This window comes from Hyposmocoma kahamanoa, unplaced genomic scaffold (genome assembly GCF_003589595.1).
Source record: "Hyposmocoma kahamanoa isolate Upper Pololo Valley unplaced genomic scaffold, ASM358959v1 86, whole genome shotgun sequence".
Lineage (NCBI taxonomy): Eukaryota > Metazoa > Arthropoda > Insecta > Lepidoptera > Cosmopterigidae > Hyposmocoma > Hyposmocoma kahamanoa.
This window is the reverse complement of record NW_020654289.1, coordinates 18,183,846-18,201,976: the sequence shown is the minus strand read 5'-3', so window position 1 is coordinate 18,201,976 and position 18,131 is coordinate 18,183,846. Positions and strand designations below refer to the sequence as shown.

General features: G+C 37.0%; 1 protein-coding gene across 1 annotated transcript; it reads right to left on the bottom strand.

Annotated features, from left to right (window-relative positions):
- Window positions 1-3,403: 3,403 nt before the first annotated feature.
- Window positions 3,404-5,114, bottom strand: LOC113234952 (Krueppel-like factor 9). The gene is made up of 2 exons (XM_026470479.1): window positions 4,999-5,114; window positions 3,404-4,924 (listed from the first exon to the last, which is right to left on the bottom strand). The coding sequence occupies exon 2, from the start codon at window positions 4,915-4,917 to the stop codon at window positions 4,060-4,062; it is 858 nt and encodes a 285-aa protein (XP_026326264.1). The 5' UTR covers window positions 4,918-4,924; window positions 4,999-5,114; the 3' UTR covers window positions 3,404-4,059.
- Between the last annotated feature and the right edge of the window lie 13,017 nt (window positions 5,115-18,131).

Here is an 18,131-nt window from a genome sequence, read left to right as displayed (position 1 = left end):
ACTTTTCCGTAGTGTTGCCAGGGCAGTCGAGAATTACATTTCGTTACTTGAAATTTTACATTTTTGTGTGCAAAAGTTAAATTTATAAATCCATTTTTTTTATAATTATTAATACAAAGATCGAACACTTAGAAAAAAATCATTCGATACGGCTGTATTCGAACCAACGTTTTGCAGCAAACCCTGCCGTAAGCTATGCCAACTAAGCCACGGAACGGAACCAGCGAACCTTATGAATTTTCCTACGTGCATGTTGCAGATCTTTGTTTCGGTTTTTTATTTTTTTGCCGTAGGACCATCTGTGAGAAATCTATTTCTTCACTCACACATAACAGTAGGTATACTTCATTACTGACAACGCACAAACAGCCATTATTACCATGTTTAGTAGTCCCATGGACCTTTTGGGACACATCGAAAACATAGAGTCGCTCAACTAATCTAATGGAGAAATTTTTATGGTGGTAATTTTTAAATGTAACGTATGATCTAAAATGTATATGGTTGGTAACTTTTTAACCAATATGCTATTATTCAGACGCTCGGTTACATCTACGGAAATTAAATTGAAAATTTATTAATAGCGACGCCACGGCTTTTGGCCATTATTTGTGAGGTGGACGTATTAATTAATTATTAGAGTTGATTTCAGTTATTACCATAACAGGCGATATATTTTAACATCGATTCTTGTTTTCACTGATCGCATCACATCATTAACATGCGTCATTCCAATCAAGCTAAATTTTACGGATTAGTAGAGAAATCAAATTAGTTCATGTAAGCATTACCATTTTGTCAGTGGCGCCGTTACACTGGGCTAAGTAATGAGTGTAGGATACCTAACCAAATGTTTGATAGGTACAGGCAACACCAAAGTGATCAGTTTTATAGACTTGTTCAAAAATATAATTTAATTGATTGAAAGACTTTAAATTGCTCTTTCAAATTATTTTTTTACAACTTTCAATGGAAAGAAAAGCATTTGTTATGGAACCGGAAAATTGCTTTTTAAGCCAGATATTGCATATTTAAAAAAGACAGATAACTTTACGTTTTCAATATATATTTATTTTATCTTACCTAAATGTCAGTTACTCACTACTTACCCTAAGAATTTAAGTAAGCGTTATAACTAGTAATTAGTATAAACTACTATGTTTATATAGTATAAACTAAGTATGTACTTATTTTTAATAACTAGTAATAGTATTAAAAATAAGTACACTAAATCTTAAACGTATTCTAAATATCGCGCCCGCGCGTCATGAAAATAAAGAAATAATAAATAGCATAATTTAGCATGAAATACTTTTATCAAGTATTTTTTACAGCTTAAATAATTAAAGCTGGGACCAAAAGCGGTAACCGATACAGACAAACTCATCGCGGTGAAAAATTTAACACAAATTGCATGCAGATTAGGTAGAATTTACAATATAATGTGCTAGATAACGCTGTTTTCGTGCCTGGATAAAAGTATTGATAATACAACGAATTTTATTGCCAGCAGGATTTCGCTTGGGTTCGCTGTGCTGTCTCTTTATTCTCGCCCGTCTTTCGAAACTGTCCCTTTACGATACTACCAATATCCGCATCTCCAATAGAAGAATGACATAAATCGAATTATGTTAAATTTTCTTTTTACTCCATTGGATAGATAACGAAATAACACACGTCACCTCAGATTCGTAGAACTTTATCTGCAATATCGATACAATATTGACTGAATTAGCCAGAAAACCATTTCCATTACCATTACCACGTATTTGCACACACACATACATATATATATATATATATATATATATATATATGATAGTTTTTAGCACACCTATTCTTTGTTATTGTTAATACAAAGATTGAAAATAAAAAAATTCCTTCGGTCCGGCTGGACTCGAATTAGCTACCTCGCCAGGGCTACAGGGCTACCAGGGCTACCGCTCTCCGAACTGATACGAGTCAACAGTAGGGCCAGCACAACAGGGCGCGACTTGCGCGAGAGCGATATGGAGCGCGTGATTTGTATGCGAGAATAGCAGTATCTCACGCTTTATGACATTCTCGCTCAAGTCGCGCCTTATCGTGATAGCCCTACAGACCTTACGAATTTCTCTACTTCCGTGCTTGTTGCAGCTCTATGTATTTGGTTTTTAACGACTTTTTTGCCATAGCGTCACATGTGAGAAACGTATGTAAGTTTTTTCTCGGTCCATGTTAAGTATAATTCTTTGTTTAAATTTTATGCCAAGAAACATGCAAAATTGTATGCAAATGTCATTATTTAGTGGTCGGATTTTCGAATACTTTTATCTTAGAGGATGGAAAACAATAAACGAGTTTTATACATAAAGTAGATACACTTTCCATTGAGAGCTGTCAAAGTATAAAGCGGCTTCTTAAAATATAGTTTTTCTTCTTTTAAATCTCGGATTCGCGGAATGTCATGACCATGTTACAATATTTGAATTTTGTAGAATATTATCATGATGAATAATTAAATATTAGAGCTTAGTAACCTGAAATATTATATATCAAAAATTGCCACCGAAATTGGGTAGAGATAACTACCCTGAAAATTACCCTTTTATATGTTAAATACGATCTTCTAATAACTTCTGTTACCCTCTAATACAAAAAAATCTTGTATATTTGGCGCGATATTTGTTTTTTTTTTAATAAGTCTATAGCTCTGTATTCTAGACTTATTTCAATGTGATATTTTTTCCTTTGTACTCGTAACTTTGGCGAAATGGTTTATAGCTAAGTCTCGCTGAGGATCTGATGGAGATCAGGGTAGTAAAGGTTGGGATCTCTATGAAGAACACTACCAAAAAATACTAATACTAATGGTTTTATGACCAGGAATTAAACGATCAGATCTCAATGATTTAAACGGCTAAAAACATTCAATTTAGACTCAAACGTTCGGTTTCATTACAATATTTAGGTACGCTTTAAATCTTCAAGGTTTGTCGATGACCAGGAATGTCCCAACTGGATCTCAGTACTATAAATAGCTAAAAGTATCAAATTTAATCTCAGTCCTTCACTTTCGCTAACATTTGGCACACACAAAACTTAAAGGTTTGATGATGTCCACGAATATGAGAACTGGATCTTAATACTGAGATGCAACAAATACTATTTTTAGATGTATCAACATTTAAAAGTATCAAATTTGAACTCAAACAATGGTACGTTGGTTTCGGTTAAAAATTATTAGAACTACAAAATTATTTTCTTGATACTCGAATTTTTACCTTTTTTTCATTTTTTACAAAAAGTTACAAATAACATTTTAAACGTTTCATTTCCAACAATTTTATATTTGATCCTCTTGTCGGGGGATTGTTTCGATACAACCAGCGTATTTCATGCTAGCGAAGAAACTGGTAACTTATTGGTAAATAAATATCCGCATATCCGACCACTGCTGCTGCGCTGGTCACTACGTAACTTTACTTTCACAATTTTTTCACAAATAAAAGCATAACCAAATACGTTATGGAATAAAACCGCAGCAAAAGATATATCTCCTTACATTTAATTATTTTTTACACCAAAAGAGGTGTAAGGGAAATAGCTCCGTAAATCTTTTGGTCAAATGCTCGTGGAAAACATGCGTATTTATTTGTAAAAACAAATTCATAAAAAGATAAAATCCTAACATTTTGCACAATGAAGGGAGTTCTTAAATTAAACCTCAAATTAATTTGTATTCGTGGAAAGAGGCGTAACACGGTTTATTGTGATTTGATATAGCATGGAGAGAAGTATGATTGAAAAGTTGTAAATTAGGTATGTAAAAGGATGTTTCTGGTTACGCATAGAATTACTACTTTTCATAAAATAGTTATGTTTTCGTGTTCGATTAACACCGATTGTTGACCGCTTGAAAAGTAATAAAAAAATTGTGCCTTTCTTGAGGGGTGCGACATGTGTGCGTACCGTTTATGTTAATTTTCAAAGGGAAAGTGTAAACGCTTTTCTTTGCACAGTCAATTATGGCACAAAAGCTTTAAGCTTGATATTATGTAACAAAATGATTGAAAGTAGTTAAACGAATCGTTTCGTTCGATGTCCGTGTGGGAGAGATCTCTTGGCGGCAGCGGCGGCTGCTGCAGCAGCACGGCGCGCGTGCACACGCCCGTGCTTGGCGAGGTGGTCAGAACGCGCGAAACGCTTGCCACACTCGCGGCACCCGTAAGGTTTGTCACCCGAATGGCTGCGGCGGTGCCGCGCCAGCTCGTCCGACCGCGCGAATCGCCACGCGCAGCCACCCCACGTGCAGTGGTACGGCTTTTCTCCACTGTGCCGCCGCAAATGCGCTCGCACGTGTGATGCCTTCGCGTACAATTTGCCGCACTCTTCAACAGGACACCGGAAAGCTCCAAGCTCGGGACAGTACGCCGGCTCCCCGAACGATTTTTTCACTTCAGTCTTATTCGTCTCTTTACTTATACTATTTCCTGTGTTGGCTACAGCTTGAAATTGTGTTGAATAAAGCGCGTCCTGCGCGTATGTTGAATCGTATTCAGTCCCGAAAGAGGAGAAACTCCCCAGAACATCTTCCCCGCTGTCCGATGAGTCTGTTCCGGACTGAGGAGCATCATAAGACTTATCACTACTGAGAGCTTCTAAAAGGAACTCGTCTATGTCCTTATCGAAAGAGCCGAGATCGAATGTGATACAATTACCAGGGAAATTAAATTCTTCTTTGTTGTCACTGACACCAGCACCGTTCACAAAAGGTTCACAGTTCAGGTCTAAATCACTCCACCAATCACTGTGTTCCGAAGTGAAGGCCGAAGGGAGCTCGAAATTGATGATGCTCTCGGCCGGAGAGTACTCGTAGAGGAACTGGTCGCTGAGGAGAACGTCCTCCAGAATAGGTCCATTACCCTCGCGGTACATTGTAGCTCTGCAAGCGAAGGAGTGCGTTATTACAGCGAAGTCAATAAAAACATGAATGGAAAAAGGCAATAAATAACTCACAAGTCGCTGTTTGTGACAGCTTTGTTTGTGTATTGTGATAGAGACACGCGATAATGGCAGAGAGGATGTTTATCAGGATGAGCAGCAGACTAGCGCTTGCGGCGCGCCCCGGGAATGTAGTGGCGTGGAGCGCCCGTCCTGGCCTGCGCCGGACACCGCGACCGACGCTGATAAGGCCGATCGGCGATTATCGGATCCGCACCACATGTCACCACCGACCACCAGCGCTCAAAGCGTACTTGATACACATACATCTCTTACTAAACTTGACGGATCACTAGTCACTGAGCAGTTACCTACTATGAATATATGAGATCGAAATATATGCGATCGCGCACCTCCCATGATAATCTTAGTAAGTACCTACTTACTCTCCGTTAACATAACAGATAAAATTTTGTAACATAAATAATTTGGAAGACGCATCGAAGTTAGTGGAGTCTTCATTTTGTGATAGTATTCCAAGCAATGGATAACTTTTAATATAATTATAGTAATTTCAAGATTTCTCATTTTCTGTAAATCACTATCATTACGTGTTTTAATTTTGTTTTCACAGACATTTTAATGCATTGCAGTTAAAGATAATACACATGAGAAATATTAATTAACAAGTTGTTTATAGAACGTAATAATGAATAGATCGTTCACATTATTCCCGCTTATCATTTGACCGACCTAGCCAATAGTTCTTTTACCTAGAAAGGTAGATGAATGTAAAACAATAGTTCTATCTTGAAGATTAAAGAAGTTAAACAACCGTGATCATTGTTAAATGCCTCATGACAGTGACGAAGATATTGGGCATCAGCTGACTTTAAACGGCAATTGTTACATTATTAGTCGGCATCGGTAAAATGTGAAGATATAGTGGATGTTCGACCAACTTACCCTTTCTCTAGAGGACACAGTCGATCTTAATGATCACATAATACACTATTTTAAAAACGTAATCGTAAATGTACTTTCTATACTCATTATACGGACTTTGAATAATAGCAGCGTAATATGAAACCGATTTAAGATTTTTTAATTCCGTAAATTTTACATTTTTGTCCTTCTATTCTTCCATTAGATAGCTGTTTACAATTTACCCATTCCGAATTGAGAGATAACAGTTCTTCGGAAGTGAACAAATTGCAAAGGGTAGTATGACTCAATGACGGCAATTTAAAACTGCGTATTTTTATATCCGCTGAGATGGCGTGGGACACAAATAAATAACATTTATTATTTACAAGTTACAACATTGCGACAGTCGGTGTTGTGAAAATCAAAAAAAAAAACAAACCCAGCTGTAATTAGGAAGCCCCAACATACAAAGAAATACTGAGTCACTTCAATGACCGATAAGGTTGCAGGTTTGACCTCGTTTAATCAAATTATTTGTTCATAGCAAATGGTGCGATAAGGAAATTTCAAGTTTACTAGATCAAGTTGAAGTTCTTGCGACTTTTTCCAATTACTCTTAAATAACGTCCTTCACAAAAATGTTCTCTGCGTGAGACTTGTGACCCAATGATTAGGTTTCTGATGTGGGCTTACATAAGTGGCACTTTTTGATTGGTTCCAGATGACTCCTTACGTAATCAGGAATATTTGTATGAATCTTTTACAATTTTTAAATTACCATGCCAGTTTCTAGACCTTATAAATAAATTTAAAAAATAAATTAAAATTAAAATAAACTGTAAATTTGACCTATCCTCTCCTCAGTGTAATGCCACGTGTCTCGCAGGCATGTTGTACGGTATTTCAGTAATACGTACATACTTAAAAGGTAATAAATAGACCCAATACGAAGCTCATTGAAGCTGGGTAACGACACACGTGTTTCGGTGCATATTTTTCCAATAGCGTAGCGCGTCTCGCTGGCGACGGGGCGCGGGCGCAGGGTGCGGCGCTATCGCAGGCGGTGGCTGGCACCGCCAGCATATGGCTACAGCTCACGTTACATAGGCCTCAGACGTTGTTGTTTGGGTTTTCTACGACTTTGTACCTATATAATACGCAATTCGGTCTTTAATTGCTTATTTTTTAATTTAATGTTATATTTTTGAGTTAAAAGAAACCTCACCTGACGCCGTAATGTAGTGTATGATTTAAGTGTTTGTACTAAAGCCAAAATAAACACCATAAATATGACATTAATAAAATACACAATCCCAAAAACAGAACATCTTGTTTCTCGAATTGTAATAAAAACATAAGGAGCTCCAGGAGCTGTTACATAAATAACACTGGATATATTACACATAAGTGCTTATTATACCGCTCGTTATTGTTATTTCCGAGCCTGAGAAGACTTAAAAAACCAATTTGGATAAAATAATAATAACAAAATTTAATTTTTGGATTAATATTGTTTTGACCTCAGAAGTTTTCACAAAATCCGCGGGCCTTTTCATTTAATTATTTTGACATACGTACAGAGTTACATAAATTAGTTGCAGATCCAAGATATAGTATTTTTTCAAATTTGAAAGTCAGTGCCACACACTAACGATTGTTTTGAAATCTTTTCTTCGACGAATAAAACTATTTTGATTTGAGTTGCGCGTTGCGTGGCCTTACCACGGTCAGTGTGTCACCGTACTGCCGTGTTGATAACCTGATAACGGTCGGTGGCTGGCGGTGCCAACATCTGGTATGACCGCTAATACATTCTTCAAATTTCGTAGTTCTGTTACATAAAAATAATTAATTGGTAGGTGCTCACACTGAGATTAATTCAAACGAATAGTATAAATAGGAAAGTAACTGTCTGTCTGTTACGTTTTCACACCTAAGAGCAATTACACATGGCGTCTTGAAGCAGCGATGAATAGAGTAAAATAGAATCATTTATTTCATATTATCAATTTCATAATATCACAATTCGAAATATAATGTCAAGGGATGACATGATCGTCATTAAGGTAAATAATAATTATAAGTTAATATAAAATAAAATAATTAAAAGAGAAACAAAGAAAAATGCGAACTACAAATATACAAATAAAAATTTTAATATTTTCAAAATACAAACGTCCAAAATTAAAAATATAATTACAATTTCTTTAAAAGAAATTCCTCTACATTATAGAATTCATTATCCAATAAAAGGTCTTTCAGACGGGAACAAAACACTTCGTCATTTGTAACACTTTTTAGATTTATGGGTAGGTGTTCGTAAAATCGGGGCCCGATTACTCGCGGATTTCTTGTTGCGAGTTCGGTTCGATGAGCAACGGGTTTCAGTATTCCTATATTACGTAACAGTCGGCCTCCGCCTGTGCATCGCTCGTAAATATGTATGTTTTCACGCACAAAAACAATTACATCGTGAATGTACTGTGAATACGTTGTCATCGCGTGGTGCTTTCGAAAAAGGCTTCTACAGGACTGATTATCTTTTATGCCTACTATGGTTCGCAGTGCGCGTTTCTGGAGAACGAATACCCTTTTGGACTCAGTTGAATTGCCGCACATTGTAATACTATAGGACATCAATGAGTGGAAGTATGTAAATTACGTTTGCCTCAACACCACAGTGGACACAAGGGGACGCAGTTTCCGCAGTGCGTACGTAGCACCCCCAAGTTTCTCGCACAAAGACTGAACATGGGCTTTCCAGCTTAAGTTTGAGTCTATAGTGAAGCCCAAGAATGAAGCCCATGTGTTGCAAAGTGGAACCGCAGAGGTGACTATTGGACATGATACGGGACTTCTTCGTGAGAACAACACTAGGTTCGACTTAGACGTGTTTAGAATAAGCTCATTTGCAGAAAACCATTCACAAAGCTGACTGTACGTGTATGTTACTTTTTCGTCCAATTCTGTGAAGCCTTTAGCACACACTATAACAGTAGTGTCATCTGCAAACAGAACCACCAAGCTCTCCGACATATAGTGCGCAAGATCGTTGATGAACGTCAGGAACAACGTATTACCCAGAGGGATGCCGATGGCGATATCACCAGCAGCCGAGTTGATTTTTTTGCCGTCCGTACAGACTTGAACTGTTTGCCTTCAGTTTGTTAAGAAAGATTTTAATAAATCGTGGGCAACTCCAGTGATATCATACATAGCTAATTTTTGTGTTAGTATTCATTCCCAATTACATCGAACGCCTTTGTGAGGTCATAAAAAATCCCTGTTGCTTTATACCAATCATCAATGCTGGTAATGATAGAATCCACTACATTTTGCGCGGCAGCTGTGGTGGACTTACCTTTCCTATAAGAAAATTATCTGTCGGATAATAAGTCGTTTGTTTCAAAATTTTCCATAATGCTGATGCGAACTGATGCAAACGCAATCCAAACACGATGCAGTCGCTTATCGTGTACCTTGAGACACACGCGCGATTTTAAACAGCGATGCAAGCGCGCGACTGCATCGATACAAACGCGCGATTGCATCGCTACACTTGGGATATAAAGGCAATTGCATCGATGCAATCGCTTATAAATCGCAAGTGTAGCGATGCAATGCGCGTTTCATGAACGCGCGTTTGCATCGTTGCTAAAAGTCACCATATGTAACCACTCTAAATCGCTACACTAAATTTGATGATTTTTGGTATAGAGATAGATGAGACCTAGAAGAAGGATATAGGCTACCTTTTGTTACAAAAATAATCTTTCACCCCAAACAGAGCATGAAAGTTTGTACGCAGAACCAATCATTTTCCAAGTTTCATATTTATGCCTTTTGTAAGAAATAAACAATGTTTCAGCGATTTCAACCAATTAATTACCCCTCAAGGTAAAATAGAGGAAGAGTACTCGAAGTACTTATTCTACGCAAATGAAGTTGCGGGCACCGGCTTGTTTATACTATAATTTTTAGTGCGATTGTGAATCGATATTTACTACATAGTTACGAGAACTGCTGGTACAAAGTGAATTGTACCTTCTTACCCAATGCTGTCTCTTGATGGGCGTTCGAAACTCATGCTACAACCAGAGAACATCAAAAAGTCGATGCTTAGTGAATCTTTCAGTACTTTAACACTATTGGCCTTGGCTGCGAACTGTAATTAGTGGTGATCACTTTTGGACGCTCTATGATTGTTCAGGCCATCAGATCATGTTATTGTATTGTAACTTTTCCGTTCAACTATTATAATGTCAATACTTTGGTTCAAAATATTATTATTTTATCAGGTTATGGGGAAATATTTTGTTTTTTTTTCATATTTTGGATTAGTGTACTAATTTGTGTTTCATAATATGAGTACCCAAAAAATGGATCGCTTCAATATTGAAAAGTTACGTTGACTCGGTCATTGATTGGTATGGAAGTTCGATATCGATAATCGAAATTCAATTGAGCTTGTGCATAAGCTGCAAAACTTGTTAAAAGCGTCGAAGTTCCTGTACTTTCTGAAAACGAATCTTCGACTGAAGAAACTGCAAATTATCGTACTTACCCAATTTGAAGAACGTGACGCAATACTTCGATTAATATATCAATTAAGGGTCGCATTAATGAAGTGTTGCATAGGTCCTGTATGAAGCCACCCTAATAATAATAATATTAATAAAATTATGAGTACTTCAATAAGTCAGAGGATGTTTTTAAAAAGGTCATGACTAAAGTATCCGGAATTTCTATTCCGGATACTTTAGTCATGACTATGAAAGGGATTATGAAAGGATTAATGGGTGTGCAAGGATCGTAGCAAACGGAGAATTATGGTCTCTCCCTAAACCACTAAAGACAAAATTATATATTTTAGAATCACTTCAGGCTTTTGATTTTAAACTTTGGATTGCACTTGTTTAGTACATTTTTTACAAGGGCTTAGAATGGTTTACATTAACAGGGTTTGGATAGTAACTTATCTAGGGACCTCCGTTTTACGCAAATCATACCGATTACTGCTTTACAAAAGACGTTCACACCCGGACAAGTTGCAAAATATTTAACAGTTATCGTATATTGGAAAGACAAAAGTAATATATAAAACAAAGCAAGAACATTACTCAAATTCGTACTATGACTATACAATAAACAAAGACTGTATGTACGATCAACTGATCACACGCAAGTCCAACGCCTCGTCAATGTTGTAGTTCTAAAGAGAAACTGTTCTCAATCGAGGACTAAGGGGTGGGAAATCGTGGTTATGATTTCTTTCAATTTTTCGAGTAGGTGTTTACAAACTTGAGGCCGTTTGTATCCCAAATTGTCCTGGTTTAATGTCATATTTTTTATAACTCGGATATATCACGCCGGTGCCAGATAGTGTTATTTTAATATGACATGTGACCTTTACACCCTAGTTCGATTGTGAATCGACTAAATCCTGCGCATAATCGTTTTCGAATACACAAATCCACAACAAAAACGCCAAATCACTGGATGTGTACACAACGAGCGATAGTAGTGAACTGAAAAATAAATATAAATAAAAATTGTAAAATTTTTTTTGCACGAGGTGTTTAATGGAAAGTTGTGGTGTGGGGCCATTGTTTTTAAAGCTTTTACGTAGATGCCGAAAAAATAATCCTTAAAGAGTGTCCCGTTTTATGCAATACTTATTGTGCATATCCGGAATTCTTAGGGTGTTCAATACTTTTGACTAAGGCTGTACATAACATATTATTAATAAGTCAAAGTTTCGCCATGTGGCAGTTGTGGTCTTTGTTTACCGCATTTGTTGTTTACGTAAAATAATCATAAATGGATAAACCAGAGCAAATTAATCACTTCAGTATCACTCGCTAACAAGTTCACAAACAAACTCTACCAGTCTATAAACAAACGCTTAACCATTTAATGGGATTGTAGCAACAAACACTCTTATGTACAGCATATTCCTGCAACACCATGGTCAATGGTCATTGTGCCTTTGCGATAATATTTCGTGACTGGCGGTGCCACCTTCTGCCCTAACAGCTTACGAAGGAGTTACGTCTTGTTTACAAACTCTTTTATGTCGATTTTTTATGAAATACATACCTTTAATTTGCTTTACGTTTACTCGAGTAGCATTCAGTGTAACAAGATTTCAGTGTTCATGTTTTATCAACTTAATTGATTTGTACCAAGGTAAGAAAATGTGTTTTGAAATAAGAAAATAATATATAAAATAAAACATAGCAATTTTTCTATTGTATTGGCTAAAGGTAGGATCTTATTACATTGCGTATATTCAATTCAATTAAAATATTAAATTTGGACTATTCAATATGGATGAATAATCCAAATTTAGGTTAGTACAGAAAGCGATTGGAAGCATTTGAGATGTGGTGCTGGAGATTAATGGTATGGTAATGGTAAATCCATTACAGTAGCGGTAGAGCTCCTTGTGAAAGAGTTCGTATAGGGAAGTACTGTGAGCATTACTGCGTTTCGGTTTTGAAGAGTAAGCACGGCGTATTTTATAAACGTGCTGTAGGGAATTGATTCAAACGCGCGCAAACATCGCGTTGCAAGCAAGAAGCTTATATTCTCCACTGGAGTTTACACTTAGAATTTCATGTAGTTGTGTCAAAAACTAACTGAAACTAACAAACAAAACTAGATTTAAACAAATAAATAAATAATGCGCACACACTCATAGTCTCGTACTAGCGAAACCCTGTATCGCGGGTGCCATGGGTACACACATAGACTACCACAAGTTACACCCAAACTCACGAGAGAAAAAATGTAGGCCATACAAATATTTCTTCCGGCCCGGAATCGAACCCGTGATCTCTGTGTGACAGTCAGCAAGGCAACCGTTCGGCCACAGAGGCATTTAATTTAAAAGTATCTCTTATCAAAATGCGCGACACATACGCGCGGCTATAGCGCGTCTGCGGCGTGTATACGCGCAGAGGACGCGCGTTTACGGCGCTTATACGCGCGTCGTAGAAGCCGTGTGCATAGCCTCTAAGGGTGCTGGTGAAATTACAGGCACATGGGATTTGTCAACATATGTCTCAGGGTAACGAGCGCAGTAGCAGTGCCTCTTAGATCTTTGCGGTTTAAAGCTCTTAGCGCCATTGCAACTGTCATGGACTCAAGTGACGCTTACCACCAGATACACGACTTCTTTATCCCGTCACTTAGTATCATAAAAAAGAATGGAGGGAATTAGTTGAACGGAAAGGAAAACCAATGAGGAGTTATTAAGAATAGTGCAAGAAAAGAGAAGTTTATTAAAGACATTAGAGAACCGAAGGGGAAAGATGTTTCGGCATCTGATACGAGACGGGGGCGGGATGATCGAACGTACAAGAGGCAGAGGACGACCGAGACGAAGTTATTTAGATCAGTTAAGAGAAAAGTTAGTGTCGTATTGTATCAGGAAATAAAGTTAGGGTTAAATAGGGAATAGAGAGGGTTGGCGACAACTCCACCGACAAAAGCCTAGCTCTTAAATAAGAAGAATTGGTTAGTAAAACAAAAAAGAAATTGCACACTAATGTTAGTAATTTATCTTCTTACAACTTTTTTATAAAAAAAAAAACCGACATGACAAGTTTCTGGCATTTGCTTGTATCTGCCACTTGTATTTGCCATGTTTTATTGAAATAAGTTAACGGAAAGTGGGTGAATTCCAATAAACCGGATTCATCCCCTAATTTACCACCCTTAGAGGTGGAATAAAAGAAACATCGAAATTGGTTCACAAATTAGTACACACAAAAAATATAAGTCGAATTGCAAACCTCCTCCTTTTTTGAAGTCGGTTACAAATATGTACTAGGTCTAGAGTACACACGAAGTTTGGTCTAGTGTTCAAGGAATGAACCCACAGGACCCCGACTGTAATGCAGCGACTACCGCTGCCACGAACTCTACGCACCAAATGCCGCTCTGTTTGCATGATGGCGGCAAACCATCTACATGTTCATCGGTGACATTCCTGAAGCGATAAAGAATCGCAAAAGCCGCAATAGCATCCTGAATGTCTATAACTATTGTCGTAATTGTGTAATACGATTTGAGGTATTGCTTTGATGTTGGCTTTTTCATTATACCTATTTGCTATTATATTGCAGTCCGCTTTTTATAAAATATCTGAGACCACAATAGGAAGCAACTGAGGGACTGCATATCACTTTTTGTACAGTAATTATGATCAATGTGCATAATATAATTATTATCCTCCTGAATCATATTAACAGTGGTAGCTAAAAAAGTATTTAAAATTCCATTCCATTCATACCATTCGTTATTGCCGGTTGGTCGAAGTACGGGTACGGAGCATCCTGCAGCATAAGTACATACACCCCGTGACCTGCCACCGACCATGCGCCGCAGGCCGAGGTCAATCCCATCGTAGGGTACAGTATGGGATATAGGAATCGTATGATGTCCATATATTATATGTTTACTTGCATTAAAATAAAGGTTGAAAACGACAAGTTTAAAATTTTATTATTAATAATTATAGTTAAAATAGGTTGCGTATTCACCCAAAATTACCTAGGTATCTTTGGTCTCAATAACAAATACTTTTGATAATTTAGTGTTGATAGTTATAGGGTAGATATTTACTTTAATCGGTTAGATAAAAAGCTCATTATGCTCATTACGACTACATTGTGTGCGTTAAAATGTTCCGAGTCTTATGTTTCACTTATTTTAAATAAACAAATTTTATCAATGGCGTGAATGGTAAATACAGAGCCAAACACTGACGTTGATTGATAAGCCACGTAAACTAATTATAAAAAAGTTGACAAACGGTGGCTCATTCTTTGCGCTAAATGAGGAAGTCCCGGATTCAATTCCCTATAGAATGAATTTAGAAACGAAATTTTTCTAAACTGGTTCTGGTTTGGGTGATCTGGATAGTGCCCCTAGAGTTGATAGCGTTATAATTCTGGGACTCATACATAACACAGGTCAGCGTTGAAAAAATTGTGTGATTCCTGTAGTATTATTTGTGCTGATTACTGGAAAAAAAAAATAACCTAACCTAATCTCCGGTTCAAAAAACCGACCTCAAAAGCCATTCATCCCCTAGTTTGCCACCCTTAGAGGTGAAATATTTTCTTGAAATTTTAATAGGACCACATCATCATTCTTTCCAACAAAAAAGAATCATCAAAATTGGTTCACAAATGGCGGAGTTATCGTGTAACATACATACAAAAAAAAAATATACAGGGGAATTGAAAACCTCCTCCTTTTTTTTTAAGTCGGTCAAAAATTTATTCACCTTCAGTGTAAATACAAATCACACATTAAGTTAACTATCTTTTTTGGTATTTAAAATGTAAATATTTATTAAATTACAAATTTTTTATCTTCATGAGTTGACAATGTAAACAACGTAATTTTCGGATGGCAATATGAATCAGCCTTTCTGTTGTTGCGTTGTTCTATGCTCGGCAGGAAAAAACTTAAAATAAAAAAGTTTTTTTATTGTTAATAAAAATTTGAGTATTATATTTACATTTTTTGCCTTTTATTTTTAATCATTCCGTGATTTCAGAGCGAGTTATTTACCTTACTTGATGTTTAGGTGCCTATTTTGATACAAAAAATTCCTTAATATGGAATGTGTGAGTTGACTGACACATTTATTATTTAATGTACCTTGCGTTGTTTGTTTTGTAATCTAATAGCAACATCGAAAACCATGGCGTGTTTAAGCCCAGTGTGTGGCCATGTGTATTTGCTAATGAGCGTTTTTCTAACACTTACCAACACAATAAACTCATAAATGGCGCTTAGCTGCCTATAGAAATCTAAAGGAATGAATTGTGATGTCATAAATTAAATATAATAATTCATATAATTATTTGTAAGTACTATCGGTTCCGGAGACTACAGGGGCCTGTTTTTTATTGAAATTGGAATCGATATGATAGTCTCGAAATCAGACGTGTTTCTGAGCGAGATCATCTTCTCGCTTGATTCCTACTATTATCTTTCTACTTTGTGAGTTAAATCAACTATTGTTCCGAGTAGAAATGGCAATAGTTTCGATCGGCCAGTTGTGAATTGCAATTATATGTGCCTCGACTCGGAAAAGACGCAGTTTCCGATCGGTAGAGGCAATCAAAATCAAGCTGCTGGAGTGTCAACCGCCCGACGAGACAATACAGAAAAGTTAGTTTTCTATAGTTTCAGTTATCTTTATGTTTACGAATTAGCTAGGGATAGTTATTGGTACTTTTGCTTCGGCGCCCCCAAGATCCAGCACGTGGTGCGGAGACAGGTGCCGCGAGGTTTCAGTGAGTAGGAGTATCACATAACCTTTCGTCTGTACTAGGCAGGAGGTGTCCATGATTGATTTGCCCACGTAAAAAAATGAAAGGGGTGTTAATAAGTGGGGGCTAATGCTGTATTTGGTGAAGTAAAAGAGTTATGTACATTTTTAACGCAAGCTCTGGAGTGTAAATGAACTAAACTAAGTCGATCAGCTTAGATCGTATTGTGATCATATTGTTAGGGTATGTAAAAAGCGTACAAAAATCTAGGTTTTATTCGTCGAAGGTTTCATGCCTTTACAAATATTAAAGCGATAATCGCCTTATATGTATAACGCCATGGTTAGAAGCCAGCTTGAGGGTAATGCTGTCATATGGGGCCCGCATGAAGCGAAATATGTGGTCATGTTGGAGAGGATGCACAATAAACTCACTAGGTACCTCTAAATGAAACAATACGGCGTTTACCCATATTTCCCTCTGATGTACCCAAGCCTATTTGTTTTAGGAATGGTTGGCTATAACACAAAGTCAGGCGAAAACTTGCACTAGTATCTAAAAAGTTTTAAAATATAGTTTAAACTTTTTAGAGGAAAGATTTCCAATCCGGACCTTATGAAGCAAATAGGCATGTGTGTTCCAGACGGATACGTGTGGCGTCGGCGACGGCCTCACCTGCTGACAGTACCGCGCGGTAGCACCAACCTGATGAACAAGGCGCCGTTGACACACGCGCTTCGCATTCTCAATTTGGTGGCCAATAACGTGACTTATTCTTATGTTCTTTGAGTGAACTCACAATGGTAACTTTGTTTGTAATATGTTATGAAAATATATAGACTAGTTTAGTTATAGGCAATATTTCATATGTATTTTACTATCGCATTAGGTAAAATCCTGTAATGATAGTTCATAAGTATTGATAAATAAATGATGAAGTAGGAAATATTATGTGTTTTAAGTATGTTTTTTTAAGTAGTCCATGAGTGCGGATAATATCAGACTATGGATTATCCGTTATCCGTTGACTGATGTTTCATAGTGAATATGAACAAGAATAAAATAAAAACCATTATAACAAAGTATTGGAAAGGAAGTTGACTCGATTTGCCACACACTATTGTAAACACGCTATTTGATATAATGGTTGTAAATTGTATTTACAAATAAATTCACGATTTTTGTATCCAGCGTGTTGTTTCGTCAATAATTATGTAATATACATAGAGTAGGAACCAAAATGTTGCCCTGTGGTATACTCACAACATGGCCTATAGGGCGCACACAATACTTGATTTGATATTGATCTCTATGCAAGAATAGCTGTACCTCGCGCTTCATGTCACTCTCGCGCAAGGCGTGTCCTGTTACACTAGCACTATAGATGGTATTCCGTAACCACATATTCTAGTTCGTCGTCCAGATTAGTTATATTTTTGGTGGTGGTGTTTGTGACTGTAGTTGCGCTTTTGTTGTTTATTTTATTCATTTTATGCAAAGCACCCTCCGCATTGAGGAGGTGGGGGTCCATTTTTATTAACATGGCTTTCCGCAAAAATATTACTGCACTGCCTATGTATTGCTTTAAACAACTGACTTTAATAAACCAATGGACAAGGGAGAGGCCGATTACACAATAAACCAAGTTTAAGAAATTTGGGTATGATAGTCTATTGTTATAATTGTTACGAATATTGAGCAAACACAAAGAAAAATTCCTTAGACTTGGGGCCCAGATTGCTGGCGTCGAGAACAGGCCATATACATACAACATACCTATCGCCGATGCATTATGCAATTCACGATTCTTGTGTCCAACATGGTTTTTTTTAATAATTATGCAACAAATAGAAAACGAAACCGAATGTTGCCCTGCGGTACACCCACTGAACCTAGTCTACATTTTTGTTCTATTTCTCATACAATTGCCTTTCTATACATCCATTAGTTGATTCGACTATATATCTCACTAGTTGTGTTTCTGTT